The 25,560-nt window shown below is 38.9% G+C and overlaps 1 protein-coding gene across 2 annotated transcripts in view; it reads right to left on the bottom strand.

The window, feature by feature from the left end:
• Window positions 1-25,560, bottom strand: part of Mtpalpha (monolysocardiolipin acyltransferase Mtpalpha) — a 370,336-nt gene that overhangs the window by 82,600 nt on the left and 262,176 nt on the right. For both annotated transcript variants that reach the window (XM_090373365.1, XM_090373366.1), the window contains one exon: window positions 14,761-14,983. In XM_090373365.1, the coding sequence (XP_090229491.1) occupies window positions 14,761-14,983 (223 nt within the window). The remainder of the gene's footprint in view (window positions 1-14,760; window positions 14,984-25,560) is intronic.

Raw genomic sequence — 25,560 nt, 5'->3', positions numbered from 1 at the left:
TCCCCTAAAACAAATACATTTTCAGAATCTTCTCTTCGTTCCTATCGTGTTGCGTTCGGTTGGGGTGATTCTGCGTTCGACTGCCATTTCTTGTAAACACAAAGGCGAATCGTGCATAAGCCAAATCGGTTCGTGTTATATTATAAGATATTGTTACCGTATTTATAAATAGTGTATGATCGAATTCGTGTAGTGTAAACACGTGTTATACGAGGACTGACTGTATACGGCTCGACCGACGCGATCCATTTCTCTCGTGAAAACGATGTAATTTCCGACAAACGTTGAGCACGAATTCGAATGCACACATATAAATATGACAGTTGGAATACAAATTCTTGAATATGTGTGCAGCTCATGCGCAGTAAAGTTGAATTTTGTTCATCTTTCGCTCTCACTCTCCGCCGTCGCACCATATATCGATAACATATGAAAAACAACCTTGAAGATAGTGGGCGGCAGTGTTGGCAAACGAAAAAATCAAGAACCACGTAACTCAGAGTTCGCGTAAATCGGGGTAGCGTAAGTCGGGGTATTACTGTATAGTTAATAAATTTGATGAGCTTGAAGTGCTAGTCAAGACATCAAAGGCAGATATTGTTGGGGTATCAGAGATGTGGTGCAGAATAGGAATTTGGGGAGTACAATGTGTACAGAAAGGATAGACAGGACAGGAAGGGAGGAGGGGTTATGCTGTTAGTTAAGAAACATAAAATCTAAGGAAGTGCATCCAATTCAAGTGGGTGGAAAATGCAATGTTGAGTCTGTTTGGTGTGACAAGCACTGGGAAAAGAAAAATGAGAGTAGGTGTGTAATAGGCCTAATGAATCTGATGAGTATAATGAGCAATGGTGCAGAGAAATAGAGTGGGACAGTAAATCAGAGTGTCTTATAACGGGGAATTTTAATTTCCCAGAGATTGATGAGAATTTGTGGGTTGGTCACTCACAGACTAGCCAGGCTTTTGTGGATTTATTGGATGATTGTTTTATACAGCAGCATGTTTACGGCAGGCAGCTAGAGCGAGAAATTAGCATTAGCATTAGCATTAGTAGAGGCATTTGATGCAAGAAAGCAAGCTTACGCAGCATCAGCCAAAAAAAAAAAAAAAAAAAAGTAACATAAATAAATAAAAATAACCACTTCCACTTCACCCCTCTGTTCGTTCGAAATACCTGTCCAGCTGAGCCTTAAACTTATTTAGGCTATCAACTTCCACGACAAGGGATGGAAGTCTGTTCCACCCACCAACCACCCGCTGGCTAAAGGCAAATTTCCGCACATCTATCCTACATCTGTCTTTCCTCAATTTGAATTTATGCCCTCTCAGGTGATTTTTCTGAGCTAGAGGAAGAATCCCATCAGCATTGAGCATGCTCAAACCATTCAAGGCTTTGTACACCTCTATCAGATCACCCCGCTGGTGCCTAGTTTCCAGACACTGTAATTTGCAAAACTTAAGCCTTTCTTCGTAAGAGAACCCCTTTGTCCCATTCACCAATCTAGTTGCCCTTCTCTGTACTCGTTCCAGCAGCTCTACATCCTTCCTGAAATGAGGCCTCCAGGCCTGTATACAGTACTCTAGGTGTGGCCTGACCATTGCCTTATACAAGGGAATAATCACCTCCTTATCCCTGCTAGAAAAATTCCTATATATCATTGACAATACACCATGAGCTACTCTTGCAGCTCGTCTGCACTGCTCAGAGAACTTCATATCTGCCTGCACCACCACCCCCAGGTCCCTTTCATTCTCTACCACTGTCAGTGTAGTACCACAGAGTTGATACGTTGCTCTGGGGTTGCTGTTTCCCATATGTAGTACTTTACATTTGTCAATGTTAAACTTCATTTGCCACCTCGAAGCCCATCTGCTCAACCTTTCCAAATCCTGTTGCAGCAGCATAGTGTCAGTAGTGTCCTTGACAACCCTGCCAACCTTTGTATCGTCTGCAAACTTGGACATTAAGCCCGATATACCATCATCAATATCATTTATAAATACAGAAAACAATAAAGGCCCCAATACTGAACCCTGAGGGACTCCACTAATAACATTAGTCCACGATGAGCAGTGTCCATTGATTACCACTCTCTGTCTTCTCCCCCTCAACCACCCCTTTATCCATAGCAGCAACTTGCCTCCAATGCCACACTGCTCCAATTTGTGCAGCAGTCTTCCATGTGCAACAGTATCAAAAGCCTTTCTAAGATCCAAGTATATAATATCAAAGTTATTCCCTGCATCCAGTTCTTTTGTGACTGCATCATAGTATCCAATCAAATTGGTCAGGCAAGACTTCCCCTTAACAAAACCATGCTGTGTCCTAGCTATAACTGAAGTCTTGTCTAGATGATCCTGCAGTGCTTCTTTCACCAGTGCCTCCATTAATTTTCCGGGAACAGAAGTTAAACTCACAGGTCTATAATTACTTGTGTCAGCCTTTGATCCCCCTTTGTGAATTGGGGTCACATTTGCACATCTCCAGTCAATGGGTACCTCCCCTGAGTCCAAGGAAGCTCATAATTATGGCTAAGGGTTTGCTTACCTCCTTTGCTGCCTCCTTTAATATAACTGGATAGATCCCATCCACCCCAGGTGCCTTTCTTGTGTTTATCTTCAACAATTTCTCCTCCACTTTGCTCTCAGTTATTACAAGATTCTCTAGCTTACTGCTAGAGTTGAATACACCTCTGGCATTCCCCTCGCTGAATAACTCCTCATGTGTGAATGTCGATGCAAAATATTCATTTAGTTTGTTAGCTACCCGAGCAGGGTCATCAACAGTTGACCCATCGATCTCAAGTGGACCAATCTGATTCATCCCCTTCCTTCTAGAGTTTACATAAGTAAAGAACTCTTTGCTGTTTTTTTTCGCATCCCTTGCCAAGGATCTCTCGTAATCTGCCTTCGCCTGCCTAACCTCCTTTGTATCTTGGTTACAGATCAACTTGTATCTATCATAGGCGTCCGTGTCACATGTTAATTTGTATGTATCCCATGCATTTTTCTTCTCTGCCATATGCCTCATTAGTTCATCTGACAACCATTTAGGCCTAAACCTTGAACAATATTTCTTAGTTGGTATGTAAAGCCTAGTAGCTTCCACGATAAGTTCTTTGAATGCTTCCCATTTTGAATTTGCTGTTGGCAATATCATCAGTTGATCCCACTGTATAGAATTTAAATACTGTCTCAGTCCATTGTAGTCGCCTTTACGAAAGCAATACCCCTTCCCTTTACCCCTAATGGTAGTTACCTCTTTGAGTAACTCCCACTTCAGCACACTGTGATCACTGCCACCAAGTGGTTCATTTATCTGCAGATTCTTAATGCATGAAGAATCACTACTGATAATCAAATCAAGAGTATTACTCCCTCTAGTTGCCTCCCGAACATGCTGATGTAGAAAACAATCATCCAATAAATCCACAAAAGCCTTGCTACTGTGTGAGTGACCAGCCCCCAAATTCCAGTCAATATCTGGGAAATTAAAATCCCCCATTATAAGACTCTCTGATTTACTGGCCCACTCTATTTCTCCGAACAGTTTCTTATTATACTCATCAGAGTCATTAGGCCTATAGCACACTCCTACTCTCAATTTTGATCTCCCAATGCTTATGTCACACCAAACTGACTCGACACTGCACTGTCCAGCGATGTCGACTGGCTTCACTTCCTTGGATTTTATGTGTTTTTTAACTAATAGCATAACCCCTCCTCCCTTCCTATCCTGTCTATCCTTTCTGTAGACATTGTACTCCCCAAATTCCAGTTCTGCATTTCTTATATCTGTGTGACACCACGTCTCTGAAATCCCCACAATATCTGCCTTTGATGTTTTGAGCAATACCTCAAATTCATCAAATTTATTTACTAAACTCCTAGCATTGGTGTACACACAAGTATACATGCACCTGTTCTTTTTCTTAGCTACCCTAACACAACCCATGTGTTTACTTGTACCCCAATGATTCCCAGCAGTCTCTGAAATATCCTGCATCTTATTTTCCAGGCTGCGGCTCATTCCAATAGAAGCAGTGCAAGAATCACTTTCACCTCTGCCAGTGGCTACTGTTAATCTATTAGTCCTTGTATCCCCCCAATCTAGCAGTTTTCTTGATCTGATTATCAGTAGTGATTCTTCAAACATTAATAATCTGCAGATAAAGGAACTACTAGCTGACAGTGATCACAGTGTGCTCAAGTGGGATTTACTCAACGGGGTAACTACCATCAGGGGTAAGGGGAAGTGTTTTTGCTTTCATAACAGTGACTATGGTGGTCTGAGACAGTATTTAAATTCTATCCAGTGGGACCAACTGATGATGTTACTGACAGCAAATTCAAAATGGGAAGCATTCAAAGAAATGATCTTGGAAGCTACTAGGCTTTCATACCAACTAAGAAATATTGTTCAAGATTTAGGCCTAAATGGATATCAGATGAACTCATTAGATATATGGCAGAGAAAAAAAATGCATGGGATACATATGTTTGTTTGTTATTTGGTTTTTAGGAGCATTAGCAACTAAGGCCATATTGCTCCGGGAATATGCGGTGGTCATTCCCTGACCTTTCCGCATCCTCCGTATTTGGTGGTGACGGCCTCGAACCCCGGTCTAATCAAGAAGCGTGTGCTACGCACTGCTGCTTCTTCCCACCTGGCTACGGAGGCGCCCAGGGATACATATAAATTAATAGGTGACACAGAAGCCTATCATAGATATAAGCTGGTCTGTAACCAAGTCACAAAGGAGATTAGGCAGGCAAAAGCAGATTAAGAGAAATCTTTGGGAAAGGATGCAAAGAGAAACAGCAGAGTTCTTTACCTACTTTGTCTAGAAGAAAGGGGATGAATCAGATTGGTCCACTTGATATCAATGGTTCAACTGTTGATGATCCTGCTCAGATAGTTAACAAACTAAATGAATATTTTGCATCTACATTCACACATGAGGAATTATTCAGGGAGGGGAATGCCAAAGGTGTATTAAACTCTGGCAGTAAGCTAGATAATCTTGTGATAAATGAGAGTAAAGTGTGGAGGAGAAACATAAGAAAGGCACCTGGGGTAGATGGAATCTATCCAGTTATATTAAAGGAGGAAGCAAAGGAAGTAAGCAAACCCTTAACCATAATTATGAGAGCTTGCTTGGACACAGGGGAGGTAATCCATGGGCTGGAAATGTGACACCAATCCACAAAGGAGAATCAAAGGGAGACACAGGTAATTACAGACCTGGTTAAAGAAGCATTGCAGGATCATCTAGACAAGGCTTCAGCTATAGTTTGGACACAGCATGGGTTTGTTAAAGGGAATTCTTGTGTGACCAATTTGATTGGATACTATGATGTAGTAACAAAGAAACTGGATGCAAAGAATAATTTTGATATCATATTTTTGGATCTTAGAAAGGTTTCTGATACTGTTGCACATGGAAGACTGCTGCACAAATTAGAGCAGTGTGGCATTGGAGGCAAATTGCTGCTATGGATAAAGGGATGGTTGAGTGGGAAAAGTCTTGTCAATGATATACAGGAATTAGTGGAGTCCCCCAGGGTTCAGTGTTGGGTCCATTGTTGTTTTCTGTGTTCATTAATGACATCGATGATGGTATATCAGGCTTAATGTCCAAGTTTGCAGACGATATGAAGGTCGGCATCGTTGTTAATGACACTAATGACAGTATGCTGCAGCAACAGGATCTAGAAAAGTTGAGCAGATGGACTGAGAGGTGGCAACGGAAGGAAAAATTGACAAATGTAAAGTACTGCATATGGGAAGCAGTAACCCCACAGTAACGTATCAACTGTGTGATACTACACTGACACTGGCAGAGAGTGAAAAGGACCTGGGGGTAATTGCACAGTCAGATATGAAGTTTTCTGAGCAGTGCAGACGGTCTGCAAGAGTAGCTCACGGTGTCTTGTCAATGATATACAGGAATTTTTCTAGCAGGGATAAGGAGGTGATTATCCCCTAGTATAAAGCAAAGGTCAGGCCACTTTGCTGGAGGCTTCATTTTAAGAAGGATATAGAGTTGCTGGAATGAGTACAGAGAAGGGCAACAAGATTAGTGAATGGAACAAAGGGTTGCTCTTACGAAGAAAGGCTTAAGTTTTGCAAATTACAGTGTCTGGAGACTAGCCACCTGCGGTGTGATCTGATTGAGCGTATAAAGCCTTGAATGGTTTGAGCATGCTCAATGCTGATGGGATTCTTCCTCTTGCTCAGAATAATCACCTGAGAGGGCAAATTCAAATTGAGGAAAGACAGTTGTAGGATAGATGTGCGGAAGTTTGCTGTAAGCCAGCAGGTGGTTGATTGCTGGAACAAACTTCCATCTGTCGTTGTAGAAGTTGATAGCTTAAACTAATTCAAGGCAGAACTGGACAAACATTTGGAGGAATTCAATGGGTGAAATGAGAAGGGGGTGTTTTTTTTTTTTTTTTTTTGGCTGATGCTATATAAGCTTGCTTTCTTGCATCATGTGCCCTTACCAATGCTGATGTTAAATCTCTGGCCTACACAGAGTTCTGTGCTACACAAACAGAGTACACAACATGGAGATCGGGGGGAAGGCTAACACACTGCACTTTGTCTGATGCATTGTCGCCTTCTACCGCATGAGTTCCATGTCACAGTCAAGTAAGCTGATTTCCCATGGCAAATGAGATGTGGAATGATCTCAAAAGATTCTGTCCATGTTTATTTCCTGTTCCAAAAGTAAATCCTTAGTTGTATATCGGCTAGTTTGCAAATCTTTGAGTTTTTTTTATATAACATTATACAACTTGGGTTACACAGATATTACTACGTGTTGGATAACCAAGAAGGCTTCGAGTTTATGCTGCATAATTCAGAAGAACTTATCTGGAAAAATTAAGAGAAAGTTTATGGGTTTCAGTGCATAAACTTGTACTGCTGATGTTCATATGGCTCCTGAGACAATGCACAAAGCACCATGATGAATAGGAGCTCCATTGTCCAACCTAGATCTTTTCATATTCTGGTATATGTGCAGCAATAAAAACGTGATCTGCATCCCATTTCATGGAAAATATTGCCCTGAGGATATCTAATTTCTTTTAACTGACATTATGTACATATAAATTATTTTACATATAAATTTATGTACATATACGTTATGTACATATAAATTTGCAAACGATACAAAGGTTGGCAGGGTTGTTAAGGACACTACTGACGCTATGCTGCTGCAACAGGATCTAGAAAGGTTGGGCAGATTGGCTGAGAGGTGGTAAATGAAGTTTAACATTGACAAATGTAAAGTACTACATATGGGAAGCAGCAACCCCAGAGCAAAGTATCAACTCTGTGGTACTACACTGACAGTGGTAGAGAATGAAAAGGACCTGGGGGTAATTGTGCAGGCAGATATGAAGTTCTCTGAGCAGTGCAGGTGGGCTGCAAGAGTAGCTCATGGTGTCTTGTCAATGATATACAGGAATTTTTCTAGCAGGGATAAGGAGGTCATTATTCCCTTGTATAAGGCAATGGTTAGATCACACCTTGAGTACTGTATACAGGTCTGGAGGCCTCATTTCAAGAAGGATGTAGAGTTGCTGGAACGAGTACAGAGAAGGGCTTAAGTTTTGCAAATTACAGTGTCTGGAGACTAGGCATCAGCAAGGTGATCTGATAGAGGTGTTTAAAGCCTTGAATGGTTTGAGCTATGCTCAATGCTAATGGGATTCTTCCTCTTGCTCAGAATAATCACCTGAGAGGGCATAAATTCAAATTGAGGAAAGACAGAGGTAGGATAGATGTGTGGAAATTTGCCTCTGGCCAGCGGGTAGTTGGTTGGTGGAAGTGGAATTGTTAGTTATCTATTCATAATTCTGGATCAGGGTGTGTATACTACATTTTTTACCAAACTCTATTGTTGCCATTTTCTGTACTGAGATCTGATTTCCAATACAGATAGTCTATGTTGTTACTTTATTTATAGACCATTGTAATTGTCTCTCTATTGTGTGAGTGAAATAAGTGATAACATGAAATAAGTTTATCTGTGTATAAATATGTGTCAACATTTTCAAGAATGTTTTGTGTGATGAGGTTAATTTTAATTGCGTACAGAATAGCATTAAGGACTGAGCCTTGGGAAATTTCTTGAATATACTTTTGGGAGAGAATATGGTTATAGAAAAGGCCTCACATGCCCAGTCTGTGTAAGCATTACAGGATCTATCTCCATGGAAAATCAAAAGGCTTCTCAATGTTGAGGCATATTATAACCAAGTGCTCATTTCTGAGAAAGGTGTTGCATACATCTGCTTCTGTCTCTATCACGACATCCAAAGATGATCTATTTTTCAAACCATACTGACTAAGCCTATGAAGATTATGTGTCAGAAGAAATGATATTAGATGATTATTTAACATTATTTGTAAGATTTTTTTAAAGACAATTGGGCAATAATGATTTTGGTTTGTGCAATCTTTCCCAGTTTTGGAAAAGCTAGTATAATCAAGTGTCAAAAAAAATCAACTGTCAGGATAGGTTCTGTTACACAGAAGCAAAAGAATATATAAGGAATTCTCATCAAGATGCTTTATCTTTGGATAATGAATTTCATTAGGGCCTACTGTGCTCTGTCTTGTTTTAGCAAATGCAAGTTGTAACATTCCAAATAATAGTAATAGTATTTGCTATATAGTGCAAGGAAGCCACAGGCTTTTCTGAACTGGCAAAAAAAAAAAAAAAAAAAAAAAACTGGAATTGTGAACATTAAAATAGCCATTGTCAACAGAACAATTATTTCACAGTTAGGAAAGTTATATCAGAGAAAGTAGAATTTCAAAAAGGAAATTCAAAAAGTTCAGAGGGATTTATAGGTTTGGGAGAGTGATGGAGGCAACAGATGTTGCCTCCATCACTCTCCCAACAGATGTTGCCTCCATCACTCCAACAGGCTACCTGTTTACTCTGTTTTTTTAAAGCCAGAGGAGATTTCAGATTAGGAAGTCTCTGACAAGGAATGTCAGAGTGGACACAAGAACAAGTACCATTTGCAGTGAAAGAATTCATTGTGAATAATAAAGGAAAGTTCAGTAACCATACATGCAACAAATAATTGAGACTGGAACCAAGACCAGGTATATTATTTGTGAAATTAATGGGGAATTTTCAGGAAATTTAGATTCCCCCACCCCCATAGAACTCACAGAACCCCACCCCAGAAGGTTCTATGAGTTTGATTAAAATTAATAGGGAAGTTTTCAAGATATATAGATAAGGTACAAGTTCTGGGCAGGGGTTCATATGAGTTAATGAAATTTTTGGATATGATGTACACAATAAGAACATACTTGCCTCCTAGAATATAACATGCCCTGATAGAACCTGTTGTACACACATACGCACTATTTGGAATCCATTGATAATAACTGTTATTCACATTCTTAAAATGCTAACTCTCCTCTCTATAAGGATATATAGCCTCAGAATACATGATTCATACAATATGAAAGATGAGATGAATTTCAGCTTTAGTCTCCAGAGCTTTACTCTGGAAACCAGAGACCAACAGCAAAAAAATGCAGACAAGGAACCTCCTACCTGGGAAAGAAGGTACAGCAGAAAATAGAAGGGATAAGAGTAGAGATAGGCCAACTGACCCAAGACCGATGGGGTAACAGACGCAAGAAGCTGATCAGAAAAGTGAAGCCCATCCTGAAGAAAGATAACACACTCTGACACCTTCATGCAACATACCTTGACATCCTCATGCAAAAACTCCCGGCACTCAGCAAGAGACTCCGCCATTATAGGGAGAAAACAGACAACAGATATTTGTTGAAAACTAGACAAGAGGAGAAGGAGAGAACAGATCCTAAGATCAGAAACACTCGAGGAGCTCTGAGACAACCTGTGGAGCAGCAAAGTTAGCCATAACAGCCATGACCCCTGGATAGATCTAGAAGAGAAGAAAACGAAGGACAAACAAGAGGTGACAGAATGGGAGATTCAGGAGGAGCAAGTACAACAGTTGATCAAGAAGTCCCACAACTTGCAAACCTCAGGAATAGATAACATCCATTACTACGCAACTAATGGTACAAGAAGTTCAGCTACGCACACACACACACACACACACACACACACACACACACACACACACACACACACACACACACACACACACACACACACACATGCACACACACTGGAGAAGTTATCAGGGTTAATAAGGCACCCTGACACAATCACAATCTCTGACACAAGGTATTACCTACTGAAGGTTAAAGACAAAGACACCACAAATCCAGAGAAGTACAGACCAATCACTTGTCTCCCAACAATGTACAAGATCCTGACCAGCTGGATAATTAAGAAGATATCAGACCACCTGAAGAGCTAGAATGTCATGGCTGAGCAGCAGAAGGGAATGGATCCCACACAGATCCATACCATACTGAAGCAGAGTCCCCACAGAACCTTGTGGCAAGTCACAGAACATTTCAATTGGTAAATAATACTGGGCTACTTCAATGACAACAACCAAGTAACAAAGCTAGAGACAGATGTAAGCAGAGGACACAAGGAACAATTGATCATTTATGCTGCAGTAATGGAGCAAGCCTACAAGAAACATTGCAATCTGTACATGGCCTATATGAATTACAGCAAGGCCTTTGACTCCATGCTCCACAGCTAGCTGATAGAGACACTGAAAATCTACATCAACCTGACACTGACACACTTCCTAGAAGCAACCATGGTAAAATGAAGGACCACCATCAAGGTTGAGAACATCATGACCAGACTAATCCTATCAGAATAGGAATCTTTCAGGGAGATGCCCTGAAAGATTCCTACTATAATTCTCTCTAGCACTCAACCCACTGTCCACTATGCTCAATAATGGCAAGTATGGATATATCCTAAAAGAAGGGAGGAAGAACCTGTGTACCTTCTCTCACCCAATGTACATGGATGACATCAAACTCTACGTCATAATGAGAATCAACTCCAACACTACTCTGGACCACCGAAGAGTTCAGCACTGACATCGGGATCAAATTTAGCATCGACAAATGCAAGACTCATGGACTACATCTAGGACATCCCATTGGACAAAATTATCAGGAAGAGATTGAAGCAATGGCAGAAGGAGAGACCTACAAATATCTGGGAATGATGCAGGCTCACCAGTTGGAACACAAGGAGCTCAAGGCCCGCCTGACTGAGAAATACCACCAGAGACTATAAGAAGCCTGCTAAAATTAAAGATGAATGGTGGGAACATGGTCACAGCTGGAAGAGATTATGAGATCAACCAGGATAATGAGGAGATGAACAGCTGCCAACACCACCCAAAGTCAGCCATCAAGAGACTGACCATAGCCCAAAAAGGAGGGAGGGACTGACTGACCTTACTGAACAAGAGAAGGCGATTAAGAACTTGTGGGATTACTTCCAGGGGAAACACAAATGGATTAATGATAATCTACCAAGGCATAAGAAAGACAGACAAACGGCACACAACAATGAACCTTAAGAAGGAGACCCACCCACCTTGGGTGGGTCTCCTTGTTGACAGAAAGATGGGCAAAGAAGGCACTCCATGGTAGACAATACAATGACCTCCATCAAGAACACACAGATAAGATGGCTTCCAACACATGGTTCACTAATAGGAAGCTCTTCCCCAAGACCGAAGCATTCATACTTGCCATCCCCGACCATGTAATCAATACCAGGAACTAGAGGAATTACATTCCTTTAGTTCCTGGTATTGATTTCTGAGTGACAAATAACACATGTTGACAATGTTATTGGCCCCAGAAACAATTCAGCACATCACTGCAGGATGCAGGGTGATCACCTAGACGGAGTGCACTCATAGACACGACAAGGTTGTAAGAATAATAATTCCGAAGCTAGCAAAAATTATCAAAGAAAGTGCACTGTATTACAAGTATATATATACCAGGCCATACTAGAGACCCTTACTCACAAACTATACTGGGACCATGCCATAATAAGAGACAAGATGAACCCGCACAGCAGACCAGACATAACCCTCACTGACAAAAAGGAAAGGACTAACTACCAGATTGACATAGCAGTGCCCAATACCAGTTGTGAAAACCTATGAGGAAAAGATCAGGAGGTACACAGACCAAAGACAGGAAATCAAAGAGCTGTAGCATATGCAACAAGTCACGACCATCCCAATCACCAAGTCAACCACTGTCACGGTGCCAAAGAGCCTCCTTAAGAACCTAGAAGCAATAAACCTTCCAGATAACACTTATATGGAATTCCAGAAATGCAGGTTACAGAACACCTGTAGGATAGTAAGAGAGTTCCTCAACCAACAACAACAATAATAATAACCAGAGGACTTCACCCCTGCTTGCTGCACTCGCTTCTTTGGAAAAAAAAAAAAAAAAAAACTTACAGAAGCTTTCAACTATGTGTATGTCTTCCTCAGCCACGAATACATAAATACGTTACTATATCTATATAATATCGGTGTAGATACACCATAGACAACTTTTAAAGAAAAACTACGATTGTAGTGTGAAAGTCATCATTTCATCTGTATCTCATATTGTGCTCATCCTTCACAACGAGTTTTCCATGTATTGCACTACCTTGAATAAGTAACACTTCACTAATAGAGAAGACTATTGTCACTTATTCTCGATGGGCACCACCACCCCGATGGCACCGTTTCAAAGCTAGTTGGCTTTTCATCAGCGGGTGCCTTTCACACTACAATCGTAGTTTTTCTTTAAGAGTTGTCTATGGTGTATCTACACCGATATTATATAGATATAGAATCTTAAACTCTTAAAATGTTATGCCTCATTGCATTTATTTAATTCAAATAATACATTACATATGGAAATCAAGAATGGTACCACGTGATCATGTTAGATAAACGTAGCACGTGACCACGGTTAAACTGAAGCTTGTTTTACCACAGTAAAACGAGCTTCTGTTATGTATTTTTCTATTTGTTATGTAATCCACATCTCTCTTCTCTCATTAGATGAATAAATATCATTAAGAGGAAAATTATTTTAATGTATAGAAAGATATTAATAATCGGACACAACTAACCACCCCATGCAATTTGGTACCAGTATCGGTTGCAGGTTGGAAAAAATCCAATAAAAGGGAAATTTTTTTATAATAATGATAATTGGTTGATTACTATTGTTAACAAGCTTTAGGAACTGGTATTCAACTAAAGAGGAATTTGCAAATACATAAATGCTTGTAAATTGCAATGATTTCTGTATTTCTAAGCAGAGACTGTCAATTTTTTTGGCCACTTCAGCAGTTCTGCCAAGGTTATCACATGGAAAGTATTATTATTAGCACTGGAAAATTATTCAAGGAAACAAGCTTATACAGTCGGCAAAAAAAAAAAAAAAAAAAAAAAAAATAGCATAATCAGCTGGGTCCATGTAACTAGAACAGAAATTTAAGCCAGCTGGAGTTGCAACATTAAAATTCTACACCAGAAAGTTGCAGATTACTATTCCTTAACTTTATTCAAACCATTCCCACCTCCACGACACTGGATGATAGTAAATATTTACATTCAGCTGTCTTGCTGAAAGCAAATTTTTATCCTCCAGCCATTATGTACATTAAAGGAAAACCATTAAAGATTTAACAGGTATTTCAGCTTTTTTTTTTTTTTTTTTTTTTTTTTTTAAAACTAATATACCAATTTTTTCAGTAGGAAATGTAAAGAGAGCCTTTTATTTAACTATTATCCTTAAGAAACTGCCTACATAAGAAAGCTACTGTTTTATTTCTAAGTTAAAATTACAAATTATAGTTAGCTTTGTTATTTGGTTTGGTTTTTAGGAGCATTAGCAACTAAGGCCATATTGCTCCAGGATATGTGGTGGTCATTCCCTGACCTTTTCGCATCCTCCGTATTTGGTGGTGACGGCTCGAACCCCGGTCTAATCAAGAAGCATGTGCTACGCACTGATGCTACTTCCCACCTGGCTACGGAGGCACCCTTATAGTTAGCTGTTGTTGTTGTTGTCGTTTGGTTTTTTTTTAAGGAGCATTAGCAACTAAGGCCATATTGCTCCGGGTTATGCCGTGGTCATTCCCTGACCTTTCCGCATCCTCCGTATTTGGTGGTGATGGGCTCGAACCCAGGTTTAATCAAGAAGCGTGTGCTACGCACTGCTGCTCCTTCCCACCTGGCTACGGAGGCGCCCTTATAGTTAGCACAAAAGTCCTGTATGGGTAAAACTTTCAATACTCGAGTTTCCCTGCTTTGAAAAATTATGGAAGGGGGGGCGGCAAGTAGAAAGCATTCTTTATGGAAGAGAGTGTCTAATTTCACAGAGCAGTAACAAGGCAAATCATAAGTCATGTAATTTAAGTAGTTTTGAAATCAGCCAAGGACAGCAACTTTTGTTTTTTCAAAGCAAATGCAATTTCAGTTGCCATTATTGTGAAAATCAAGAAAAGGATTCTGTTCAGGCTGCTTTACTATGAAAACTTGAAGATTATTATTTACAATGCTGCTTTACCCTGAAAACTCGAAGCATCATTTTCACAAATTCATTTATTTGTGAAAATAAAATAAGATTTTAATATTCTACCTGTTTAGGGTAAACTTTGACGAAAAGGTAGTTATTTATTTACAACGCATAGAGTTGCTTTATTAACTAACTCTTAAAATGTCAATTAACTATGACTGGAAATGAATGAAAAAAAAAAAAAAAAAAAACAAACCTTTTCTGGTCTTTTGCTAACTTCAGCAATTTTGGTAATAGGAAGAGCAGATGTATTTGAGGCAAATATGCAGTGATCTGGTATTTTTCCTTCTACTTCCTGTAATACTTTATGTTTAATTCCTAGGTCTTCAAATACTGCTTCTATGACCATGTCCACATTTTCAAAATTTCGATAGTCCAGTGACATCTGAAGATTAGACACAAAACGATCTTTCTCGAAACTATAAATAATTAGCTGTTTTAGGATCAAAAAATTTGAGCATGACAAAGAATATTCATATGAAATATCAACAGAATTATTAAACTGCAGTAGAACATCGGTCATCCGGAGTAATTTGAAAGGCTGATTTTTTTTATTATTAATAGTAGTATTTGAGATAAATGTTTATTATGTTATGAGAGTATTTCTGTCTGTTTTTTTTTTTTTTTTTACTTCGTATATCTGGTGAAATGTTGGATAAGGAAACCATGAGTAACAGAGTTTAGTCATTTTCTTCCATGAACCGAATTTTCCATGGCATATTTTTTTCTCTTCATTTCATATTATGTTTAGTTTAGCTCCAGATTCGGTAAGAATAATATCAGCCTGAAACTGTGCGATTTATTATTTTTCTCAGATTTTCAAGGTAAAATGTCAATGAAAAGAAACAGCACTGAAATGGGCAGAAAACAAGATGAATGCAATATAATCAAATTGATATTGTTAAGGAACTTGAGAGATTTAGTAGGGGGAGAAGAAGAAAAAAAAAAAAAAAAAGGTAACAACAAACAAAACAAAAAAGATCAAACATTATTTTAAAAAATTACTTTAAAACTTTTTTCCACATAAAATTTGCAGTAAAATACTTATCTGAATTTATGTATAAGTTACTATTATTATTTTTTAAATTAAATAAATTTGTTTTTTTGTCACAATATATAAAGTCTTTTTCTTTTAGCTTAATACATTATAACATAATTTATTTAATCTTACCTTAACGCTCGATTATCTGGAAAATTTGGTTATCCAGAAGAGGTCTGACATTAATTATTCTGGATAACTGACGCTCTACTGTACTATATTACTTTAATAGAAAAACTAAGACACTGAAGAAGTTTTTTTTTTCCCAGCTTTTTTTGGAATAAGAATGAACTGTCAATTTGTATACCTGTGGGTGATAATACCATTTCACACCCCCCAATCTTTTGCTCATATTCAAAATATTCGCTTGCACACTGCTAGATGCAAATTTATTCAAACAATCAATTACTCTGGCTGAATTTACGCATATCTGTTCCACATTCATCCTTTTTAAATTTAAATTGTTTCTCTATGTGTGTAATCTGGCAGAGAGTAAAGTTATCAGCATTAAGTTTACTCAACCTTTTTAAAGCCTTAAACAATTCAATTAGGTCTTCATACAGAAGCATAGTTTCCAGACAAAATTACAATTTACAGAGCCCCAGTCTTTTTTGGTAAGAATATTTTTTGTGTCACAAACTAATCCTGCTCTTTTCTGCACACTTTCCAACAGTTTCATTTTCTTTCTAAAACAAGATTTCCAAATTTGTATGTGGTATTCAAGATGTGACCAACTACTGCTTTAAATGATAAAATGCAATAATTACATCTATCCCTGAAAACAAATTTCCTGTATATCATTGACAGAATGCCACATACAGTTCAAGAAGCTTGTGTGCACTGCTTGGAGAACCAGTATATACATGGTAATCACAAATTAGCTCTAACAACTTCAGTCATTTATAAAGATTTTATTTTTCACATGAAAGGGAAAACAGACATGACAATGCAAAGAAATACAGCCACCCCACGACTTATGTTAGGGTTGCATTCCGCAGAACTGTACGTAAGTCGGAATTTCCCTAAATGCTTATGCAGCACTCGCAAATTTGATTGAAGAAAAAAATAAATGTTCGGTGAAAATAGAGTTATTTATTCAATTTTTTTTTATCTCATACGCAGGAAAAATTAAAAAAAAGAGAGAGGAGACAGGCATAATTCAACAAGTTTTATCTTTCAAGCATCGTTTCCAGAATTAACTCTCCAGCTGATACGCACACCGCTGCAGAAGTTGAGGGCTGTGGAGATTTAGGAGGGTTTTTTCCCAACACCACAAAATTTCTCTGCAGCTGCAGAATCAACACTGGCGACGCCACCGCATACTTTTGATATAGCACCTGAACGCTGTTTTGCGATCATTGTTGATCTTAAATGCATTGATCCTTTAACATGTTCTTTTATACACATGGCATCCCTTAAAATAGTATTCATTGTTGAAGACCTAATTCCGTGCAATACATGACAAACTTTGTACTGTTTCATACTTCTTAATTAATCCTCTTCATTTCTAAATCAATTTTGTTTTGTTTCCTTGCACTGCCAGCACTTACACTTTCTGCTGGTACCTTTCCCTTCACCATTGTAATAAGTAAATAGGAATGAAGAGAAGATTCTCAAAATTTAGTTATGTTTTTTAGATGACTGAAGATTTCAGTGAAGGGGAACTCATTTCACCTCAATACTATAACGTAAAAATCCACAGAATTCCAGTTATTGGTATTATCGCAAATGCAATAACATTAAGTTTACTACCCATTTATAATAGATTGCGCTAACAGAAAAGCCCAATAAACCGGAAAGTGCAAATTGTTTTTATTGTTTTAAGGTAGTGACCTCAAGAAATGTGTTTTAGAAAAATATCACAAAGGTGTTCATAATTGATTCTTATAAACGGAACATATGCTAATGATGAAAGTGTAGTGCAATTTCCATTGTAAAAATGACTTTCAGAGAGATAAATAGCTTAGTTATATAGCGAAAAATTTCAACTTCCGAGGTCTTGGAACTAATTACAAAAAAAAAAAAAAAAAAAAAAAAAGTGTTATTGGGTTCACATTACAATATTTTCACGATACCTCCATTTATACCTACGGGATGCAAAATACGTTTCCAAGATTTTTTTAAGTTTGCACCGGCCGGCAAAAACTTACGTAAGCCATGGAGTGGCTATACAATTATTTCTGGGTCGGTCTCTCTCTCTCTCTCTCTCACTATCAACTACCTTGAATTTGAGCACTCAAATGGCATGTTATTCTGGTATTACTAGAACCACAATGCAGTATTTTGAATTTATCAATGCTAAATCTCAATAGGCATTTCTCAGTCCATCTGCATAGTTTATAAAAACTTCCTTTAAGTATTATACCCTCATTAACCACTGTCCACCATTGTAATATTATGAAACTTAGGCGTCAAACTTCAAATTCCGATATCAATACCATTAACAAATATTAAAAACACTAAGGGACCCAATGCTAAAATGTGTGGTGCTCCATTCATCATTGATCGATTGATATATTTTTTAATGGTGCATAGGCATCCTAGGCCAGCTGAGACCAAATATAAAATACATTAAAAGTCAGTGGTAATCAAAAATTATGCTACTATGTCAAAATGTATAAAAATCGAAAAGCATTAACAATTAATAAAAACAAATAAAGAAATAAGGGTATAAAGAAATAAGGGAAACAGTAACTTTCGAAAATATAATTTACATATATTTAAATGAGTTTATGATTTGTAAATGTAAATTCTGAAAAGGGTAACACATTTGCCATATGTTTTCAATTTCAATTTCTGGTAGGAAATGTGATGTAAATCAGACATTTGCAAACAAATAAGCATAATGACAACGTGCAATGCATTGAAAAGAATGCAAAAACAGATGTTGCATTTCATGGTAATGAAGTCATTCATGCCGAACAATTCACATCTTTTGTCACAGAAAATAATATTCCTCCAAGTTGTGTATGCAGGCACATTGTACAGAAATATATTTCCTGATAGCAAAATCCAAAAGAGTTAGTTGTGGAAGAACAAAAGAAAAAGGTATTGTTAGTGAAATGCATTGATAAGGTAGCAATAGCACTGAAAAAATGGCCCATTTCAACTGCTACATATGGCAGTAATCAAAGTGATTCCAAATTATAATTCCACTGTGGTGACTTTTGTAATAACAAAATTATAAGATTGAAAGCAGCTGCTCTCAGTGGGCCATGACTCCACAGGGTATGATATTGGGCATCTTCTTTTGAACAATCTGAAAGCATGTGGGATTCCTTCAAAAAACTGTCTGGCACTTAGTGTTAATAATATGCCTATTATGATAGGCCTAAAAACTCGAGTATCAAGGTTATTAAAAGAGGAGATAGAGCACTTGGTGGCTGTTTTTGTCATCTTATTAATTTGCATACTGAAAAGAGCTGCACATTTATTACTACCTTGAAAGACAATGCTAAAAGAAAGAAAGACTTAAACAATTGAAACTAATGCATGACAATGAAGTAAAAATGATTTTGAAATGTGTCATGTTGCCTGTCTTTGGTTAAATTTTAACTGGACTAGTAAAACAGTGGCAATTTTTTCAGTGAATTTCACAGGTTAGAAGTTGAGAAGAGCATTTTCAGAGTTATCAAATTGAAAAGTACAGTGAATAATCACTAGTGAGTGGCACTGACTAATGTCCAAATTGATTTCACTGGAAAAATACGAGGAGTGATCATTTAATTTGCAGACTGGTGCAAGATCTTATCTTAATTGTTATCATCTGAATCTTCTGTGGATTTCTCCTTCACGAAATACTCTCCCTGGACCTTTACACTTTCATCACCACTGTACCCACACATTAAATGCTTCTTGCAAGCCAATTTTCGAAAGACTGCACAGTGCTTCTGTTGTGGCTCTGTGAGCATCGTTGTGTCGGACAAGAAATGTATGCCTTTCAGAGCTTTCTTCAGAAGTAGAAACAGGAAGAAATCACATGGGGCTAAAATCCAGTGAAAAAGAGGGATGTGGCAGAACCTCAGCATCTATGGCAGTGATCACTGCCTGCGCAATATTAGCGTACGGGGCCAGGCACTGCCTTGATGGAAACAATGCCAGCCCCAGACCACTTCACACCGGAAAGTTCAGTCACACTAGAATATGGCTGTCTTACCAAGTACTCATTAGCACATGCTCCATTCATCTCTTTAAATCTTTCTGATGCATTTAAGCCCTGTCTGATGTAATAATGAATAACATATTGCCGTTCAATCTTATGTCAACCAAAATGATCGTCAGTGATATGTGGTTAAAAAAAACTCTTCACGAAATAATAGCTCAACAAGTACTCGCTGATCACTACTGAGTCTACTCAGTAGTGATCAGGGAGAGCACCTCTAGCGGCAGTTATGGAAAGTTCACGCAGTAAACAAAATCTAGCACCAGTCCACAAATTAAATGATTACCCCTTGTACATTGAAATTAAATCGTCAGTGATATGTGGTTAAAAAAACTTTTCACGAAATACTAGCTCAACAAGTACTCGCATGCACACACAGTCTGCCCAGTAAGAGCATCTCTAGTGGCAGTTATGGAAAGTTTGCACAGTAAACAAGATCTAGCACCAGTCCACGAATTAAATGATAACCCCTTGTACGTTGAAATTAAATATCGGAGTATGTTTCTACCGGTGAAATTTAATTTCTAGTGCACTAGAAATATAGACTTTAAAAAAAATCCAAGTGCAAGAGCAAGCAATAGTGCTTGCCTGATATAACGGGGGTTCTTTTGATTAAGAAGCACATAAGACTATAACAGTGCAAACAGATATAGGCAAATCAATTTAATTTTTAAGTCAGTAGGGTGTGACATAAGCAATGGGAAAAACAAAAAGAACAGCAGAGGTATGTTATAGGCCACATGACTGTGATGAATATAATGAACAATTATACAAATAGCGTGGGCCAGAAGATCTTCCAGACACTGATTATAACTTGTGGTTGATAGCTCACTCAGTAGCAGAACATTTCTGGATTTTCCTGCTTTCTGTACCAGCATGTGAGAAGCAACAAGAGAAAGTAATATGCTTTGAACTGCTTACTATATAACAAATTTTTGAAAATGTTCTGTTTATCAGTACTTCCTGGTGTTTCTTTATGAATTTCAGATGCTGAAACGTGGTTTTTGTACATCAAAAACTAAGTCATATTAGGAATCAGCAACTTAGAAATGCAAAAAAATTTAATATGCAACAATGCTATATCAGATTTATTAACAATGTTTAACTTTTATACAGAATCAAGTATTAATCTTTGCTGCAGGTAAACGACAAGCTGAAAACAAATTAAAAAACAGAAACCCTCCTCAGGTTAATCAAAAAAAATTTCCATAAAACCGTACGTCTTAAAATCTTGACATTTTGCAGCCAATGTGATCAGCCTGACTGGTTGGTTTGTTGGTTTGTATTTTATTGGCGCATTAGCATCTCAGGCTATAATGCGCCAAGACCAGGTAATATATAAAAATTTAAAAATTTATCCTTTCAGTGACCTAAGTAGTTAGGCCACCATGTCCAGATATATAATAAAAAGCTTATCAATAAAAGAAATAACAATAACGTATAAATTTTAAATACGAGTAAAAACCTATATTGATTTAAAAAAGCTAAAAACAGCAGACACATTGTCATTGTCGGATAAAATTTGACTGAGTGTATATGGCTAAGTCAGATGATTAAAAGCAGTAAAACGGATATTGCTAAAATCTGGACAGTCAACTGAAATGTGTCTTATTGTTAAAATTGTGCCACAGGACTCACACATAGGAGGGTCATCAGCCCTCAGCAAAAACGAATGAGTCAAATGACTATGTCCTATGCAGGGTCCGGGCAAGAACAACTTCCTCCTTACGATTCCTGCACAGACTAGACTGCCACAGTTCAATTACAGGCTTTATATGATATAATTTATTCGCAGTCTGTCTATTCCACGAATCCTGCCATTGGGAGTGTATCTTTTCGTGTATTATTTGCCTGTAGTCTGTATAGGGGACTAACAGGCAGCGATTATTACTGGGAATTGCTGATTTGGCTGCGGCGTCAGCCAAATCATTTCCCCTAATCCCAATGTGGCTGGGAATCCAGCAGAAGCGGATGTCATATTCGCGTTCATGGAGAACGTGAATCTTCTGCTGAATGCTAGACAGACTGGATGAGAATTATATCTCACAGTTATTAAAGCCTGTAACACGCTGAGAGAGTCGGAATATAAAATGAACCGTTGGTATTGGCATTCACTAATGTGATCCAAGGCTAACACTATTGCGTGCAGCTCTGCAGTATATATGCTGCATTCAGAGGGAATCTGCTCCGATGTAGTGCTGTCTGTAAAGACAGCAGCAGATCCCACATATGATTCCGACTTCGAGCCGTCTGTGTAAACTGGCACGAAGTCAGAATATTCAGCTCGGTGTGCTGAATAAAGCTGCAGGTAGACAGACGATGGAGTGTCCGACTTTCCCCAATTTCTAAGGGACAAGTCACATGCTGGGAAATGAGCATGCCAGGGTGGAAGGGGTTGCTTCGGTGTTTAGGCAACTTTGTCTACCTTGATATTAAGTTCTTTGAGTAGCTCTTGGAGGCGAATACCGAAAGGTCGGTTGGCAGTCTTACGGGTGTTGTACAAATTTTCCCATCGTGGCTCAAAAATGGATAGCCACGTAGGATGGTCTGGCAGGGATTTCAGTTTTAAAGCGCAGTTTAGAGACAACTGCTTACGTTGAAAAGATAACGGTGGTTCGTTTGCTTCGACGTATAAGCTCTGGACTGGAGATGTTCGATATGCTCCAATAGCGGTACAGAGAGCTAGATGATGGACAGGATCCAGCCAACGAAGTGCACTGTCTCTGGCCGAATTGTATACCAGGGACCCGTAATCTATTCTGGATCGTACAAGTGCACGGTAGATGCGTAGTAGGGTGCATCGATCCGCACCCCAAGATGTAGAGGAAAGAGAGCACAGAATATTCAGCCCTCTTGTGCACTTTGTGCGGAGTTGACGGATGTGATCCAGAAAGGTCAACTTTTTATCGAATACGAGTCCCAAAAATTTTGTGTATGCCGCTACTGGAATAGCATTTTGTCCGAGCCTTAATTCAGGTTCAGGATGAAGATTACGCTTACGACAAAAGTGTACGCAAACGGTCTTCTCCGGCGAAGCCATTAGCAAGTGCCCAGGAATTAAGGCGATCAATGGCTTTCTGCAGTTGTCTTTCAATAACCCTCATGTTGCATGACTGACAAAATATGCTAAAGTCATCAACATAGAGGGCACTGTTTACGGTTGGAGGAAGTTGTTCTGTGATGGAATTTACTTTGATGGCGAAAAGCGTGACACTTAAAACTGAACCCTGTGGTACTCCCTCTTCTTGGCTAAAGGAATGAGAGAGTGAGGATCCCACACGAACTTGGAAAGATCGATTGGCTAAAAAGTTTTTAATAAAAGTGGGGAGTCGTCCCCTAAGACCAAGGCTATGCAGATCTTTTAAGATGCCAAATCTCCAAGTTGTGTCATACGCTTTCTCCATGTCAAAGAACACTGACACCAAGTGTTCGCGTTTTAGGAAAGCATCCCGGATGGATGTTTCCAATCTAATAAGATGGTCCAAAGTGGACCTGTTCCTTCGGAAGCCACACTGGATGTTGGAGAGAAGGTCATTTGAATCTAGATACCATACCATATTAAACGAGAATTAACCATTCTCTCCAGGATTTTGCACAGACAGCTAGTCAGAGCAATAGGACGATAATTGGTGGTGACTTTTGGATCCTTTCCTGGCTTAGGAAAGGCAAGAACGATTGCCTTGCGCCAGGAGTCCGGAAACTGCCCTTCAATAAAGATTCTGTTATACAGAAGGAGCAGATAATCCATAGATTTTGGTGAAAGGTGTTTAATCATTTCATAATGGATGCCATCTGGTCCAACAGCACTTGCTTTGGAAAGAGTGAGGGCTCTTTTCAGTTCCTCTATAGTGAAAGGCCCGTTGTAGGGATAGAGGCCCTTGGACTTGAAATTAAGTGCCTGTTTTTCAATTTTATGTTTCAGGACCAGGAACTCTGGGGAATACGAAGATGTTGCAGAGATGTTAGAGAATGTTTCCCCAAGAGCATTGGCTATTGCAGTTGGATCTGCAATAGCACATCCATTATAATCTAGGATTGAAGAAGGGTGGGATGTGTATTTTCCCTTCATTTTCCGGATTTTATCCCAGACTACCTTAGAATTGGTAGCCTGGTTAATAGATGATGTAAAACGGATTCATGATTCCTTTTGACTCTGACGGCAAATGTAGCGTGCTTTGGCTCGTGCACGCTTGAAGGCTATTAGATTAACAGTGGTAGGATATCGGCGGAATATCCCCCGCACTTTGTTTTGAGCCTTTTTTGCTGCTGTGCATTGTGAATTCCACCAAGGTTTGGGAAATGGTGGAAACCGGGCAGATGTTTTTGGAACAGCGTTCGCAGCTGCTTGGACGATGATTTCTGTGATGTACTTTACTGCATCATTGATCGGCTCCTGACTGACGGTGCTGAGATCAAAATTTGCCTGATGTTGGAAGGCAGACCAGCCAGCCTGATCAATCTTCCACCGTGGTAACCTGAAGGGAAGACAAGGTCTCCCACTGTGTAACAAGGTTATCACAGGGAAGTGATCACTTCCGTATGGATTCTCCTCCACTTCCCAAGTGAGTGAAGGGAGTAGAGAAGGGGAGCAGATAGAAAGATCAATGGCAGAAAAGGTACGGGTAGGCATGTGGAAGAAGGTGTTTGTTCCAATATTTAGAAGGGAAAGGTCATTGTCATTGAGCATACGCTCTATGACTCGTCCCCTTCCATTAATGTTAGCACTACCCACAGGGTGTTATGTCCATTAAAATCCCCGAGAAGTAAGAAAGGGGGAGGCAACTGTGTTAAAAGATCATCAAGGTCTTCCTGGGAGATGTCAGTCCCAGGTGGCAAATAAATAGAGCAGACTGTTAATAAAAATCCCACTGTAAGGCGAATTGCAACAGCCTCTATGCTGGTTGTAATTAGCGTGATCAGCCTGAACCACATCTGGACAACAGAGGAGAGGAACCAGATATAGTCACCCATCATAGCTTGGCGCCTCCGTAGCCAGGTGGGAAGGAGCAGTAGTGCATAGCACACGCTTCTTGATTAGACCGGGGTTCGAACCCGTCACCACCAAATACGAAGGATGCGGAAAGGTCAGGGAATGACCACTGCATATCCCGGAGCAATATGGCCTTAGTTGCTAGTGCTCCTAAAAAAAAAAAAAAAAAAAAAAAAAAACCATCATAGCTTCATCCCACCTTATTTGGTACTCCTTTTCCAGTGGTGACTGCATGTCCTGTTGGAATGTCCCCATGTGTTTACTAACATTATCCAGATTTATTATTAAAAAAAAAAAAATTCAGATAAGACTGCAAGTAATAGGGCTTGATTGGCATTCCATTTTTTGGGAACTTTCAATCAACTTCTCAACTAGTTCTATTTAATTTTTATTCTTAATATTACCAAGGAAGCCAATCATTAGAAGATAAAACAATTGTCAGGCATTTTGCTCACCATCTCTTCCAGTTCTTATGAAGCCAATATCTGCTTAAGGTGAGGACCAATATGTCACCTTGTGGATCCAATGCTTTAACAAATCATTTGGCCAGTCTAGGCTTGATATGGAATGGTAGAAGAAAGACTGTTTCTTGGAACCAAGAGATCATTTACTATATTTTGTGTGTTCCAGGCTGCAACTCAATTTGGGAAGATTATTCTCTTTACCTGTGGTGTTGATCTACTTCCCTGCTGTCCCACAAGCATAGAAAGAAATTAAACTTCATGAAACCACCTTGCAAACCTAGAAGGAAACACATCTTGAAGCCCCCACAGATGTCACATTATTATAAAATTCCACATTCTTT

Source organism: Mastigoproctus giganteus, chromosome 5 (assembly GCF_048544385.1).
Source record: "Mastigoproctus giganteus isolate SK-2022 chromosome 5, ASM4854438v1, whole genome shotgun sequence".
In the NCBI taxonomy this organism is placed as follows: Eukaryota; Metazoa; Arthropoda; class Arachnida; order Uropygi; family Thelyphonidae; genus Mastigoproctus; species Mastigoproctus giganteus.
The sequence above is the reverse complement of the archived record's forward strand: the minus strand, read 5'-3'. Positions and strand labels throughout refer to the sequence as shown.